Source organism: Parambassis ranga, chromosome 19 (assembly GCF_900634625.1).
Source record: "Parambassis ranga chromosome 19, fParRan2.1, whole genome shotgun sequence".
NCBI classification, from domain to species: Eukaryota; Metazoa; Chordata; class Actinopteri; family Ambassidae; genus Parambassis; species Parambassis ranga.
Genome location: NC_041039.1, coordinates 23,945,696 through 23,962,032, shown reverse-complemented (window position 1 = coordinate 23,962,032; position 16,337 = coordinate 23,945,696). Strand labels below are relative to the sequence as shown.

Below are 16,337 nucleotides of genomic sequence, written 5' to 3'. Positions count from 1 at the left end.
CGGCGGGCAGAGAGGAACGTCCATCTATTTAAAACTTAAGACAGCTGGGAGAGCAGCGGCCCGGACTGTAGAGGAGCCTCTGCACATCTGAGGATAAATGGACGGGACGGGATTACCACGGGCCGCCTCAGGGTCTGCCTCTGGAGCAGCTTACTCCTTATGACCACCTCCTCCTCCTCTGATCATGTGAGATCTGCCCCCCCTCCCCCTCATCTCGTCCATGGTTCGGAGGGGGGGGGGGGGGGGGTCTAAAGTGGCGGGTCTGATAAGACTGTTTGTCTAACACTCTCCATGTCAAAACACTCATCTATCTTCTCTGTATCTATCCCCACCAGAGAACAACGGACAGACGCTGATAAAATGGCTTTCCCACAGCTGGTGTGTGTGTGTGTGTGTGTGTGTGTGTGTGTGTGTGTGTGTGTGTGTGTGTGGTTTAAAGGAAGAGAACGTTAATTTAATAAAAGTGCAGTTGAAGATATTGTTGTGCTGTCAGACTGAGTTTTTGTGGCACAGGAAGTGGTGTTTCACGCACACACACACACACAGGTGCCACACAGATCAGATTTTACTGATGTTTTCCACCAGCCTGTGAGAAATACCCACTGCTCTCTGACTCTCTGCAGGTTCACATGAGAGCCAGACGCAACAGGATCTGACCCGACCCGCCACACTCGGGTCAGGTTAGGCTGCATTTTTTATTGAATGACTCAAGCCAAGCTCCATTTCACAAAAATACATGTGACTGACTTTCCAGGGTTTTACACTGAGAGGTGGCCGGGCAGAGCTTGGGCCCACATGTGTCCGCTGTGTGACGCGATGAGTGTGAGAGCAGCGGTGAAGGTCTGTGGACCGCCGAGGTCACACCAGTGGCTGTCAAATGGGGTCTGGTCTCTGGAAGACTTCCTGTTCGTCACCATACATTGGCTCGGCCGCCTAGCAACCTGCAGCCCTGCCCGTGTCACCTGCTGTGTTGCTTCCTGGGACATGAGGAGCCACCTGATGCTAACTTACTGACCAGAGAAAGGAGGCGGACAGTCCGACCATCTGCAGACGCAGCCTTCAAAGGCTGCTGCTGAGGGAGCAGTCAGCTCCACCCTGACATCCCTCAGACCAGCAGCGTCTCACCGCGGACACTAACAGTTTGGGTCAGTTTGAACTAATTGGACAGGAGACAGGATGCATGTCCAGCTTTCTTAATATTAGGGACACTCGGAGAGGACAGGCTGCCCCTCAGAGCCTCAGGCAGCGTGCGAGTGAGTGCAGACGGAGACACACGTCAGGCGTCAGACTCTATTTGGACATCAGATTTCAAACATGCGTCCTCAGACTGTCTAACCTGCTGGAGTCTGAAGTCCAGTGTCCGTATCCTATCTCCTCACATTGGCCACTCTGACCCTCCTTATCTCAGCACTCCATCAATGTCCAGTCTGCCAGCACGCCATTGGCCGGCGCTCACCACATGGGATGCTTATCAGGCTGAGCAGCTCCACTGACCCTCATTGTGAAACGGCGAGAGGATTTGACCTCAGCGAGCCAACACAGATATTAACTTATAAACAAGCATTAGTCTGTCAGGCATTAAGGCCGAACATGTGTCATCACCCTCCCTCCCTGACCTGTTGCATGATGGCAGCTCTTGGTCAGGACGGAGGGAGGAACACACGCTGCTGAGATTAAAGTATGAACACAGTCAGCTCAGTCAGTTCACAGACAGGCCTCATCCTTCCTGATGTGAGCTGTGGGATCAGATACATGATCCTGACCACAGGAAGCCTGGAGCTGAACCAGCAGACAAAGGTCTCAGTCTCATCTGAGGTCGGCCATCTTTAGTTCACACCAACAAGAAGAACAACAGCAACAAGCAGGAAGCCATGATGGAGAATCAGGAGAAATCACTCAGAGGTGCTTTACACCCAGAGTGTGGTGTGTTGAATTAAAGAGCTGCGATGGGGTGTAACTTGTTCATTATGGGTGGAATCAGTGTTTAATGAAGCGCCGCTCCTCAGTGGGAAAAGTGCTATCGGTGCACGCTCACTAATGAGCGCTGCATGCTAATCCCAGCAGGTTAGCTGTGGGTAACATCAGGCCTCCAACAATCCTAATCCCTGTTAATTACCCCTCCTGCCCAGCACAGACCTGCATAATAACCCCACGCTCCTTATCAATAATGTGCTGTAGTCTCACCGCTCTGCATGATATACCACCTCACACAGACACACACACACACACACACACACACCAGACACACACACACACACACAGACACTTTCTCCATCCCAGTCCCAAAAACACTGGGCTGGACTTGTTATCAATATCAACCAGCTCCTCAGTATCCACACTGCCTGCCTCACTCATTCACACACACACACACACACACACACACACACACAGGTACACACACCACTAGCAGCTACACACAGACACACACAATGGCTTATCAATACGGACGCTTCAGCAGCCACTGGGGCGTCCAGGCCTCTTTGACGAGCCAACACAATAAAACAATCAGTCCGTCATTAATGAAATGCAATTAACCGATGAGTGAGGGGGCGAGAGAGCACAGAGAACAACAGAGAGAGGGAGGGAGGGAGGGAGAGAGAGAGAGTGCTGAAGGTGGCGGCAGCTGTTAGCAGAGAACAGGACGCGCTGATGAGGTCGTTACAGGATTCATGGATCAGCTCTGCTATTTGTGACAGTTTAATTAGTGACGTCTGTCAGCAGACGTTACACACAGCTACACACCCAGCCCACACATTACAGCAGCAACAAGACCATGAGGCCGTGCTCCAGGCCGCACTGTGAACGTCAGTGAACGCCTCACAGCTGACCCACCTTGATGGTTTGAGGAGATAAAATGTGTCACACACACACGTTAAAGGTTAAAGGTCCCTGAACCTGCAGCTCCTCCACACGTACAGGTGGGGGCCGTGATCTAATGATGAGCCGTGTTACTAATGATGCTAACCACACTGAGAACTGGCTCTGTATGTGTGTCGAGCCGAGGGTCCATCACTGTGAATGATCACTTCATACCAATGCTATGCTAGCTGCTAGCCTTATTGAAATGAATATGTGCTGCTGACAGAGAAACAGAAAACACAAACAGGGCGCCTGCTCCTCTGTGTCCTTCCAGGTCTAACACAGTGAGGTGACAGCAGTGTGTGCATCGTCCAATAGGAGCGCGCGGCCTGCCTGACTGGGTATCAGTGCAGAACAAGCGGAGAGAAAAGAAAAGGTGTAACCTGAACCTGATGTTCTTCTCTATCCGGCCTAATTGATTTTTAAAAAGACTATTGTTGATATCAAATGAGCACATCGCGGCGGAGCTATTGATTTTTTGACACCGCACAACAGGAAATCTTTATCTGCGTGCCGCCGTGACCCCGTGCTAATAGGTGGGGTTTAACCCCTGCTGAATGACAAATCCCAACGCCACTCCTCTTCCTGTTCCCACACACACTCACAGAGACAAATGAGGTGTGTGTAGGTGTGTCTTCTCCTCTCAGAGTGTGTTAACACACACACACACACAGACGGACAGATCTCATTCTACCACCTCTGATTTCTGCTTTCAGCTTTTCTCATTAACGGCACTCTTGTCATTCCTGATAAAAGGCCTCCATCTAACAACAAGCACCACCTGCTGGCGCCTCCTTTTCTCTTTCAGCGCGGCACCCCTGGGTCCCTGGAGTCCGGCGGGCTCGGCTCAGCGGCAGATAGACATTTCTGGGATAGGCATCTACTGCTCAGGACCACGCAATCATTTCCATTTTACCCTCTGTTGCACAGGCAAGATAAGACACCTGCGCAGCCTCGCTAATCAGATGAGCTTCAACAGAACTTTATCATTGACATTTACCACTGTTTACCCAACTAATTTCTCTTAACTGCACTGCTGAACTTTTATCTACAAAATACATACACCACCAGAAAAGAGCAAGAAGCAAACATGCAAATTCACAAATATGCGAAGAAAGATAAACTGAGGGGAAAAAACTGAAGGCGTTTTTTTTCTGTTCAGAGGACGAAGGGGGTGAAAACAGAACAAGCGACAGGGCTACTGCTGATGAGACGAGCCCCCCTCTTCCTCCTCCTCCTCTTCCTCTTCCTCCACAGTGGAGACAAATAAAGGCAAAGGATCCTGACATTCACATGCAGAAACTTCATTTTAGAGTTCAATCACCTGACTGCTCACAGGGAGCTTCATTTAAGGCTGATAAAAGGGACGCATCAGTGTGTGTGTCCAGCTTCATCTGGTCCTAGGACACTCGGAGGGAAGCTGTTCAGATGTGTGTAGTAAAGAGTAAACTCGCGCTCCCCAGAGGATGAGCCGCCCTCCACAGCCTCTGGGCAGAATGCAGCTACGTTAATGAAGGCATGGCTGGTGGAGCGGGTGGGGGGGGGGTTTAGTCTGTAGCGAGGCTGGATTCTGCTGACAGGCTTGACGTGACCTTTGACCTGTGAGCTGTGTTTATTATGACACGCAGCCATGAAGGAATGTGATTTATATGAAAGTGAGGACGTCTCTCTGCCGAGTGCGGCCCGGCCGTGTGGGCCTGCGGTAGGTTAAAGCACAACTTTCTGGCTCCGACACATGAGCTGTGCTCGGCCCTCTCTGTCAGTGTGTGCACGTCGGGTTCTGCCAGGTTCCAGGTAATAAGGTGTGTAAACAGCTCAGCACTGAATCAACACACACCGTTTGGAAGTGATCCTAACTGTGCGTCAGGCAGACAACGAAAGCCCCAGAGTGTGTGTGTGTGTGTGTGTGTGTGTGTGTGTGTGTGTGAGGGCACGTACTTCACCAGAATAGCCTCTCCTTATTCACACCCCCACCTCCCTCTCTCTCTCCCTCTCTCTCTCTCTCTCTCTCTGCAGCCTGTCACAAATTGAAAGTGGAGACCTTCCAGAAACTCTCCCTGATAATCACACATAAATTAATTAGAAAATGTTTCTTGACATTCTCTATGCACAGACGGGGAGAGGAAAAAAGACTGAGGCAAAGCCACAAAATTAATTGTACGCTATGTGACTCCGATAATTAATTCAATCATTAATTCATGTCTGCTTTAACAACTCCTTCTGGCTCCCGCAAAAAAAAGGACATTTCAATCAGGCCGGTATCGGCAGCACGGCCGGGGAGGGAGACGTGGAAAAGTTGGAGAGTGATAGACTTGCTCGACACACTCGGGGTCATTTAGAGGTTCAACAATTAAACAGAAGGAGGAGGAGGAGGAGAAGAGGAAGAGTGAAGGAGGGACAACCAGGAGGGCTGAAGGTACCACACACATCTGCATCAACAACAACAATCAACCTGTCCTGCACACCTGCCCATCAAAATCTGCAGTTCATCACAGCCTGACAGCAGGAACTGCAGGATTTCTGATGGGCCCTGAACGCATTGTGTAATGCACAGGTAATATATATTTATATATATATATATTATTCTTGGAGGGTTTTTAATATATATATATATAATATTAGTAATTAATAAAAAGTTACCACCAACAAGACTCAGTAAAAACATAAAGTCCTGTCCTCCTCAGCAGCCAGCAGGAAGCCATGATGGAGTCACATGTGAGCAGCAGTCACATGACCAACACTCAGAGAGTGATTGGCTGCTCTGCAGGCCTTGATTGTGCCTTTATACACACACTGACAGAACATGTGACAGGAAGGAAAAGTGTCTTTGGGGTTATGAGGGTTAAAGAGTGGCTGCACAGAAACTCCTCCTCCGACTTGGGAAAACAAGTGATTGTTGTCTAATAAAGGAAGGAAACTGTGAGCGAGAGATACTGCAGAGGACACAGAAAGAGAGAGACAGAGCACGATAAGACGGAGATACTGGGAGGACGGGGAAAATGAGCAGAAGGCCGGGGACGTGTGTGTCAGAGGACGTCTCCCCCTCTTATAGCTTCCTCTCTGACATGATGGCGCTCTGACAGATCAGCCTGCTGCAGCAGAGGTGTGAGCTAATCCAACAGGAATTCTGTGTGGAAACACTGAAGCACTCAACATCAGATGTTATGAAACAGGGTTTGTGTGATCAGTGTTCGGAAGTAACATCAGTGAGAACACATTGACAGACCCTCAGGACGCTCTGACGTCTCCTCCCTGAATAAATGTCTCCTATCCGGTGGTGGGAGTCCAGCTGGACCGGCTGGTTCGGTGCTGACAGACGTGCAGCTCTGTGCGGTGAGGCTCGCCGTGGCGGCTGCTGTGTTTACATCAGCTCAGCTTCTACTTCCTGCTGCTCCCTGGTGGAGCAGAGGCTCCACTCCACAGACCAGGTCCCTGCAGAGGTCACAGCGCTGTGAGTGGACGCACACATCATGCTGCAGTTCTGAGAGGACGGTATGGAAGCAGGAAGTGCTGGAGTGGCCAGGAATCTGATAGGCTGCTAATCATGCGTGCCAATGTCCTGTGCCGCCGCCAGCGCCCGGCGTGGCCGTGGCTCGCACGCCGAGTGTGTAGGGGAGCTGCAGAGCTGGTGATAGCAGCCGGACAGCGCAGAGAAATGTTCCTCTAGATTAGAACCCCCCCGCCTATCAATCATCAGGAGGCTGTGTGTGTGTGTGTGTGTGTCACAATATGTGGTGGGGACATGAACAGAGGGTGATGGACTGAGTCTGAGCAGGTCGCTTTGAAAAATAAAGAATCTAATAAAAAAGAATCAAACTACTTTAATTTGTTTAAATGTCTTTGAGTCAAAAAGACGTCTCGGGTCAGGAGGACGTCAGGACCCACCGAGGGCAGCTGAACTGAACTTATTGTTCGGTTGTGTGCTAGTGTTCCTGAGGCTGAAGCACTCCACCGACCCTCATCCAGCAGACTTTCAATACTGAAGACCCTGATCTTTGGAGGGACGCTGCCTGAAAACCAGCTGGACTCGGGCTCATTCGTCTCAGACTGGTCTCTGTCCTGCAGCTCCACATCAGACCTGGCAGCTAACAGAGAGCTGCAGGAATCAGGGCTAGCTCCAGCTAATGGCAGACGGATTTGATTCAGCGTGCATCCACACTGAGCTGCAGACAAAACTCTGAGGGAATCTGTGACTCTCTGACAGGACGAGCCCTCTGGACACGTGACAGCCAATCATGGTCCGCAGCTGTTTGACTGACAGGTGGAATTGACAGGCTGCTTGCAGGGACACCCTCCTGCTGGCTGCAGATACGGAGTGAAAGTTTGCCCTGTCCACAGTGACTGAGGGAGGGATGGATGTGGGTCAGCTGAGACGCAGCTGATGGATGTGGCCTTCATCATCTCCTCCTCCTCCTCCTCCTCCTCCTCCTCCTCCACTTTTTTCCATTCAGAGATTAGAAGAAGAAGAATCAGGCGTTTAGGACATTTCTGAACAGTTGTCTGGTTTAGATGTTGAGACATGATCCAGTCCATATTTGTATATATGTGATACACTTACTTCCTACACAGATTTAGATTTTAGTATCTTTATTAACCTCTTATTGTTACAGTGAAGGTGACATATCCTCTGGGGATCATGAATACGACGCTGACTCCAGCTGTGAGTAAAGCCTGACTGTCATCTCTTCGTATCTCCTTCATCCTTTCAGACACTTCCCGTCCCTCACCTCTAATTTCACTATCTGCGTCACACCTCTTCAAATCTCTCATTGATCCTTAAACTTTAACCCCTCATTACTTATCTCTGCACTCCAAACTCAATATTCTACTTCTACATTCTGATCCACGTCTCCTGCTCCACCTGCATCGCCGTTCCCTTTATTCCTCCTCTTTCTCTTCCTCCTGCTGTTTTCTCCCTCTCTTCTAATTTAACCCCTTCAAGACCCCCCCCCCCCCCAATCCCTCCATTCTGCTTCACCCCCTTTAACCTCGACCAGACTGCAGATGACATCTTGTCCTGACGATGGGAGTTAACCGTCTAAGCTGCTGGTTAACCAGATAACGGATAACACACACAAACTCACACTGAACACACAGCACATGTTCCAGGCACACACGTTATCAAAAATGAGAGGATCTTATAACCTTTTTTTTTTTTTTTGAACATGTGTATTTTTTTATTATTCTTTATGCATATTCTACTTACTTTCATACACACCTTTCATTTTTTTGTTTTAATTTAGAGACGCCATTATTGTGTTTAAAGACCTGGATGGAATCATGAGCACTGACGTGTTTCGGCTTTCTGCTGGATTTGTTTGAAAACTGGAAGCTTTTTCACAAACATCTTATCCTGCAGCCGCGCCGTGCTCAGCCGCCCGTGACCAGATGGATCAGAAACAAAAGTCTTATCAGGTGTGGACGGAGTGGTGATGGCGCACGGCGTGCTGGAAGTTTCTGTGCTCCGTATGCAAATGTGACACCAGCAGTCCTCAGCCCGAAGAAATGAGACTCTCAGCGGTGATAATGTGCATATAGTGAGCCTCCACGCTCTATTATAATTAACTACTGTATGATAACCCGGCACACACACACTGTGCCGGGTAAATAATAATAAGCATTATTACGCCTACCATTATAATGCTTTATTGGAGGTGATTTAAATAACTCTGTCAGAGAGGATAAGGAGCGAGGAGTGCTGGGCCAGCAGGAAAGCTGCTGCTCAGCCGGAGAGGAGCGGGGAGGCCGGAGAGGAGCTGAGGGGCCGGAGAGGAGCTGAGGGGCCGGAGAGGAGCTGAGGGGCCGAAGAGGAGCTGAGGGGCCGGAGAGGAGCTGAGGGGCCGAAGAGAGGTGCAAGTAAAGAGGACGCTCCACTCCTGCAGATTTGCATGACTGATTTTTGCATGACTGCTTTCAGAAAAGATTAAAAAGGGAGAAATGAAAAAGGGAACTGTACAGTGTTACTGTGTGTTTGTGTTCATCAGCAGCCTGTCATGACGAGCAGAGCGACAGCACCTGAAGATGTTTAACTTCAGACCTGCAGAGGAAAGTGGTCTGGGAATATTACAATTTACAGAATCATGATGCATTGAAGGACCATAGGAAAGTCTGTCTGTCATCATGTCAAACCTACAGATTTTGGGGTTACAGTTGAATGTTTGACTCCTGGTCGCATGACAAAACGGCAGACCGCTTTGTTCTCGATGGTTTGGAACACTTGGTAGAGTTGGTTTGGTCTGCAGACCAAACCAACGATGATGCATTCAAGTAACATTTAAAATGTGGTAATTTTGTCTGGCTTTACTTTTTCAGCCACCATACATTTAACTAAACTAAACAATTATGATCAGCCAGTGAAATGATGAGTAAAATCAACCTGATGATTTCTAACATGGCTCCTTAACCTGACTGAATGGGTTAATAACTGAATGGGTTAATAACTGAATGTGAACCTTTGCTGCCTGCAGAGCTCTGTGTGGTCACTGACAGCAGGTTTCCAAGCAGCGCTGGGAGACAGGATGTGAGGATCACCAGGCGGCTGGCCTGCGAGTGAGGAGGGATTACTGTGACATCATTTGCATATCAAGAATTTTAAGCAGCGAGGGAGAAAATATGGAAACCCTCCAGCCTGCAAGGTCATTCAGAAGATTCCTCCTCTTCATCATTTATTTTGCATATCGTGCAGTACGGACACACTGTAGATTAAAAAGGTGGCTTTAGTGTATCATGCCATCCCTGATAGGAGGCAGCTCCCACCTAGACTGCTGCTGACACACACACACACACCATCTTGATTATTTTAAGACAAAAGGAACCTGCTGAAGCCTGTAATCCATTCTAACTCATCGTCACTTTAATGTTTTAGCCACACAGAGCCTTAAAGCTGCTGTTGGCTAAAATAAAAAGCTGAAATATTAAAAACAGGAAGCCGCTCTCTTCAGACTGAGACATGAGCAGCTCACCAACATGTGGTGTCCAGTAATGAAGTAAATAATCTCAGAGCAGGAGGACGAATTAAAGCGTTTAGTTGTTTTCTCTGTTTTCTGTTATTATCAGTGTGTGTGTGTGTGTGTGTGTGTGTGTGTGTGTGTGTGTGTGTGTGTGTGTGTGAGAACAATAATGATTCCAACAAAGACTGATCTGAATAAAATATTTGAATAAATTAAGAGATTCTTATCATAAGGTTAGAACACAAACTGTGCACAGAAAGGGAAATTAAAATGCTCATATCTAGAAATTATAAAAATTATTCATATTTGTAGCTTCAGAAATATAATTAGCAGATGAATATTCAATGAATTCAGAGGGACAACTGCAGAAGGTTTATAAGTGAAACATTTTTGCAGACTTCAGTTGGTGCATATCCACATGAAACATGAAATGTGATGAAATATGGAGCAAAGCATCTGAACCAGAGACAGGGAGAGACATCACCAGGACAGGAGGGACAACGAAGGGATCAACAGACCGACTGCAGGTCTGGACCAAAGCTCCGAATTATTCATAAAAGATTCAAACATTTCATCAAAACACACAAGTTCTGCCCTCCTCACAACAAGCAGGAAGCCATGATGGCCTCAGCGGTCACATGACCAACATTACATGATTACTCCACCTGTGTGGAAACATGTGAACAATGAGAACACGGAGGGGACACTCAGGGTCTGCCTGCAGGAAGTCCAGAGACAGAGACAAAGACTGAGTGCACATAAATTCATAGAACTCGGCTGGGCCCAGCAGGAGGTCTGAGCACCGCCGGCTGAAATAACACCGAACACGCCGGAGGAGGAGCTCCGAGTCCGAGCATCACCGAGTCCGAGCATCACCGAGTCCGAGCATCACCGAGTCCGAGCATCACCGAGTCCGAGCATCACCGAGTCCGAGCATCACCGAGTCCGAGCATCACCGAGTGGAAGCTGCAAACTTCCAGTGGAGAAACGAGTGGAATGCCAACGCTGTTTATTTCCATACACACCTCCTCCTCACACACTGTAGGAGCAGGAGGAGCAGGAGGAGCAAGGGGAGCAAGGGGAGCGGGAGGAGCAGGAGGAGCAGGAGGAGCGGGAGGAGCAAGGGGAGCAAGGGGAGCGGGAGGAGACTGCTTCCTCAGAAGAAACAATGAGAAGATGGAGGGAGAGGGAAGAGAGAGATGTGTGTGCTGAGAGGAGGGGGAGGGTGACGGGGGCTGTTAGCGGTGATGGAGAGACCGGAGAAGGAGAAGGTGGATGGATGGAGAGCGGGAGGGAGGGGAGGTGGATGGATGGAGAGCGGGAGGGAGGGGAGGTGGATGGATGGAGAGCGGGAGGGAGGGGAGGTGGAGGAGGGGGGGCCTGACGATAAGAGAAAAATTCAGACCGGTCAAAGTTTCCTTTTTGCCAATCGTGCTCCTGATAAAGACAGCGCCTGCTCCGGAGCTGATAGAGGGGCTATCTCTCTCCCTTACTCTCTCACCCTCCCCCCCCCCCCCCCTCCTCTGCCTCGCTCACCCGGCAGTTAGTTTGTGAGGAGGAGGAAAAAAACTGAGGGGCCGTATCAGTGCAGCATCATGGTGCTACCATCAACCAGCCACCGCACAGCAATTAATATCGCTCCAATTACTGTTAAAGGGACGAGGCTGGGACAGGACGATAATGAACACATCCTCTCTTCCCAGCAGAGGAATTAAAACACACACACACACAAACACACTAACGCACACACACACACAGACGCACATAAAACGTGCGCAGCTTGAAAAGGAAATAATGTGAGATAGTGCAGTAATCTTCTTGCATTGTTTAACTCATTGAAGACAACAGACAGAGAGAAATAAATAAGCAAACAAAGCTCGATAAGAGAGGAAATAAATAATAAAATTATGGCGATTTACTTATCTTCTCCTAGCTCTGTGTGTGTGTGTGTTACTACTTGAATATATTTCCTCCAGCCTGTCACATTCACGTCTCTGACAGGACAACACAGCCGACTCTGAAGGACTGGCAGGAAGCAACACAAAGAGCGCAGACAGCCAATCAGAACGTGGACCAATCAGAACGTGGACCAATCAGAACGTGGACCAATCAGAACGTAGACCAATCAGAACGTGGACCAATCAGAACGTGGACCAATCAGAACGTGGACCAATCAGAACGTAGACCAATCAGAACGTAGACCAATCAGAACGTAGACCAATCAGAACGTGGACCAATCAGAACACAGTCTCATTAGAGCATGGTTCCTTTACAGGGAGAGTTCTGTGAATCTCTCAGCTCAGTGCTTCTAGTGGAGCCCGGTGGACCAGGAGACACCATGACGTCAACTGTCTGGTTGACTCTGAGACATCAAGACTCTGAAGCAGCTCTGAAGGAAAACACCTGGTCCAAGCTGCAGAAACAAGCTGGGTGATGGCTGTAATATGACAGTGGCCCGGAAGCACCGCTGCTTTCCTGGTGAGGACAGATGGACGTCACTGTGTGTCCCTCTGAGACTGAGGCCCTGAGACACAGCTGTGTCCAGCCACCCAGGGACACACTAAAACACCTTTCTAGGCATGTCTGATTAGTTTCAGACAGTAGTTCATCACAGTGAGGAAGAAGAAGAGCGTACTGACCTGGTCCTCTCCACTGTAACGCCTCATCCTCTTCCTCCTCCCCCTCTTCCTCCTCCTCCCCGCCGCTGTGTGCCACGCCCGGCTCCTCCCCTTCAGCTTCTTCATCGTCGGGGCCTCCTCCTGAGTCCTGCGTCCTGGGCTCTGTGTGGACAACACAAAGAGTCGCAGTTATAATACAGGAAACAGAGAGAGTGTGTGTCTGAGGTTGTTCCTGTCTGCTGATCAAAGCGGCGGTGTAACGGCTGCCTGTGCTGCGTAACACAACACCTCGCCACGCACAGACGGCCCCTTTGATTTCCATTACAGCCGTGGAGAATCAAAGAGGAAACGTCTTCACCTTCGCCGCTGCTGTGTTTCCGGTCCTCCTGGTCCAGCCTTCCCTCTCGGCCTCCTCCTCCTCCTCCATCTCTCCATTTCCTCGCCGTCACCTTCAGCAGAGACTGAGGCTGTCTGTGTTCTAATCAGCTCTGATATCCCAACCATTGATCAAGCTGATACAGCCTCCTGCTCGCTGATCAAAGACGCCCATGTGTGCTGCTACACGTGGTCAGACTCTGTGTGTGTTTCGATCTGGAGATCTGGATGTGTGTGTATGATGTGTTTATCCAGCATGCATAAGAGCCCTGAACTTTGGCTGAGCGGCCGGTATCAGCCGGTTCATCGTGCCGCCTGCTCCCACCCCATTAGCAGAACTCATGATTAGTCAGATTAGATTAATAGTTACATCAGAGCTCGTCGGCCTATCAGAGCCACAGATCTCTGCTCTTACACCATCATCAGGCCAAAGGTTAGGCTGACTCACAGGATGCCTGCATGGGACGGGATCACTAATAAACTCACTAGTCTGTGAGGCACGGGAAGCGATCAATTCCTTTTATTATTAGTTATTGATGCAGTCACACCCAGTGAGTGTTATGAAAATGGATTAACCCTTTCTGAGAGTGTCACACACATCTGGGTAAAGAAACACACAGAAACAGCCGGAGCATCAGACCGACGCCACTCTGGTTAAATGTTTGAATGTATTGACGACTTGTCCATTAACCATTTATCGCCTTTCATTCATTCTTTAACAGCCACGACGCCGTCAATGTCAGCAGATCATCCTTTTACTCCGTTCTACATGACGCTGCTTGTTTTAACCCTTTGTTGTACACAGAGCCATGTTGTGTTCAAAGACCCCGTTCAGACAGGGGAAAGTCCAGCTGGGATTGGGATTGGGACTGAATCTGGATAGCTTTTACACCGGATACGTTCAGACCTATTTTCAAAATATTTTTTTACATCATCCACTGAGCGGCACAAATCACAGGAGCTGAGATATTTGCAGGTTCCAGCTTCTTGTTGATGTCGTGGTCTGAAACGTCACATTTTATTACTTTAACAGAAAAAGACAATTAATGGAAACATGTGGCTCTATCGATCAATCCGTTTCCTCCTCATTCTTTCTGGCCTTTGTCCAAAGCTCTCCCTAACTTCTCCTCTTCACTTCCTGTTCCTCGTCCTCCCTCTCTCTCTCTCTCTCGCCCCTTCCCCAAATCCCGCCCCCTCCTCAGCCTCCACCTCTGTAACACCTCAGCCGTCTGCACAAAGGCCGTGTTTACCCTTGCATTCCCGCTCCGATAAACAGCGATAGCGGGGCGATCGATACCGGCCATAAACGACCATGCGGCGCTCTCACAGGCCGCCATTATTAATGTAAGTGTGGAGAGGCTCTGCATCGTAAAGTACATCCACACACACACCATCCAGCCTCACGTCACGTCCAAATATACTGTACACACACACACACACACACACACACACCTCCCCCCGCCTAAACAGTGCCATTATTTTCAGCTATAAATCACATTGAATGGCACATTGATTTTATCCTGCAGGGCTGCAGCGGGGGGAGGGGAGGGGAGACACAGTTATTGCGTTTAATATTATCAATATTATCTCCCATATCATCTCAGACAGGGAGGCAGGTATCAGGAGGAGTCGACAGACACTTTTCTGCCAAACCCCCTTCTCCCCCCCTCCCTCCCTCTCCCCCTCCCTCCCTCCCTCCCTCTCTCCTCCCCTCCCCCTCCTATAGCGAGACAGTCTCCATCAATCTGATAAGCTGAACTTCCCCTGTCACACCTGCAGGGCAAAGTCACCCAACAATCTGTCGCCTTCAAACTTCTGCGCCTCCTCTCCCAGTCTGACTTTAACGCTGCGCCCCCCCCCCCCCCCCCCCCCCCTCACACCGAACACGTGTGTGCAGCCATGATGGAGGAGGCTGACGGCGTGACGTCGTCATGGATACATTTAGCCTCGCTGGCACGCCTCAGAATACACAGTCAGTCAGAGGAGGTGTTATTCACACGTATATTATTCAGAAATGTAATAACAACAGCTGTGAGTCGAACACTGCAGTTCCTCCAGCAGCCACTCGAGGCCCCCAAACCAGACAGGTGCTATTAACATCTTTAATAGTGTATAGTGAATCAACAACAATCAGTTCTCAGAGGTCCCAGCTGATCACTTCATGCACTGTTTTCATGATTAACTGTTTGCAGGCTGTGTTTATTTCCTGCTGTCTCTCAGCCTCTAGTGGCTACAGGAGGAACTGCTCGGTGTTTCCACTGAACTACTGAACCACGAACTACAGCCACAGAGTTACATGTAAACACACCACAGAGACGACAGCCGCTGTGACGCAGACAGCAGCCAGCCTGTGATGTGGTTTTGTTTTTTGTTTTTTTGCATCGGGCCTTTAAGGTGAAAATCCTCCCTTCAGATTCGGACGTGTGTTTGTTTTCTTAGACAGAGATCCAGAGCAGAGAGGAGCTCTGAACGCGTCGTCACTCTGAATGTTTGCCGCTAACATCTGATCATCACGATGGAACCAGCAGATTAGCACCTCATTTGTGCATCACACACACTTTCTCTATCGGCACTAATCAGATTCTGATGAACAGAAAAAAAGAGAGTTCACAAAAATCCCTCCGATTGGCTCAAACCAGGGCGCAACAATTAGAGGTCAGAACGAGGTGACGTTCTGACTTATCAGGCCAGAAGTCAATTTTTATCGGGTTTCCTGTGATGTTTAAATACGATCGCCTTGTTATGAAAGAAGGAACTTGTTTCTGTCGCTGCAACTGTAGAACGATTCTAAGAAGAGAGAGGGAAGAAAACACCACAACAGAGACAGAGAGTCTTAACAGATACGTGTGTGTGTGTGTGTGTGTGTGTGTGTGTGTGTGTGTATCCTTTGTATCAGCATTAATAAACAGGCCTTGCTGTCAGGTTGAGGAGGAGAGAACAGAGAGCTCGGCCTGTTACTGGTAGAATGTGTTTTTCTTACTAAAGTTATCAGGGCAGTTATCGCTTGTGTGTGTGTGTGTGTGTGTGTGTGTGTGTGTGTGTGTGTCTTCCAGATGGTGGATAAGAGGCCCTGCCTTTATTAGCCAGTGCTGGCCAGATAAAGACCTGGTATTGATCCCAGGTTGAAAGAGCAGGTTCGTCAAACATGGCTGATTTACAGAGAACTGATAATGGCAGCGCTGGGCAACCGAGGAACCCCAGAGAGGAGAGAGAGAGAGAGAGAGAGAGAAGTAAATCAACAGTGCGATGAGGAGGGAGGCGTGTGTGTGTACATATATATATATGTGTGTGTGTGGAGGGGGGATAAAACACAGATGCACACAACAGAAAAACAAGGACGCCAAGTCAGTTTGCTATCGACAGACAAACATGTGCAGTTCTCTCATCTTCTTCTTATACAATCTAATACACAACCCCTCACCTCACACACACACACACACACACACACTAATCTCTAATCTCGTCTCGATTAGCACCTGACAGAATTTCCATGGGTTTATCAAACCAAGCCAACCAGCAGACTCTTATCACTCCC

General features: G+C 49.0%; 1 protein-coding gene across 2 annotated transcripts in view; it reads right to left on the bottom strand.

Moving 5' to 3' along the window:
* Positions 1-16,337, bottom strand: part of zfpm1 (zinc finger protein, FOG family member 1) — a 74,093-nt gene that overhangs the window by 25,467 nt on the left and 32,289 nt on the right. For both annotated transcript variants that reach the window (XR_003672212.1, XM_028430500.1), the window contains exon 3: positions 12,449-12,589. Coding sequence is in view for 1 of the 2 variants with exons in the window: in XM_028430500.1 (XP_028286301.1) it covers positions 12,449-12,589 (141 nt within the window). In the remaining variant the exon portion in view is untranslated. The remainder of the gene's footprint in view (positions 1-12,448; positions 12,590-16,337) is intronic.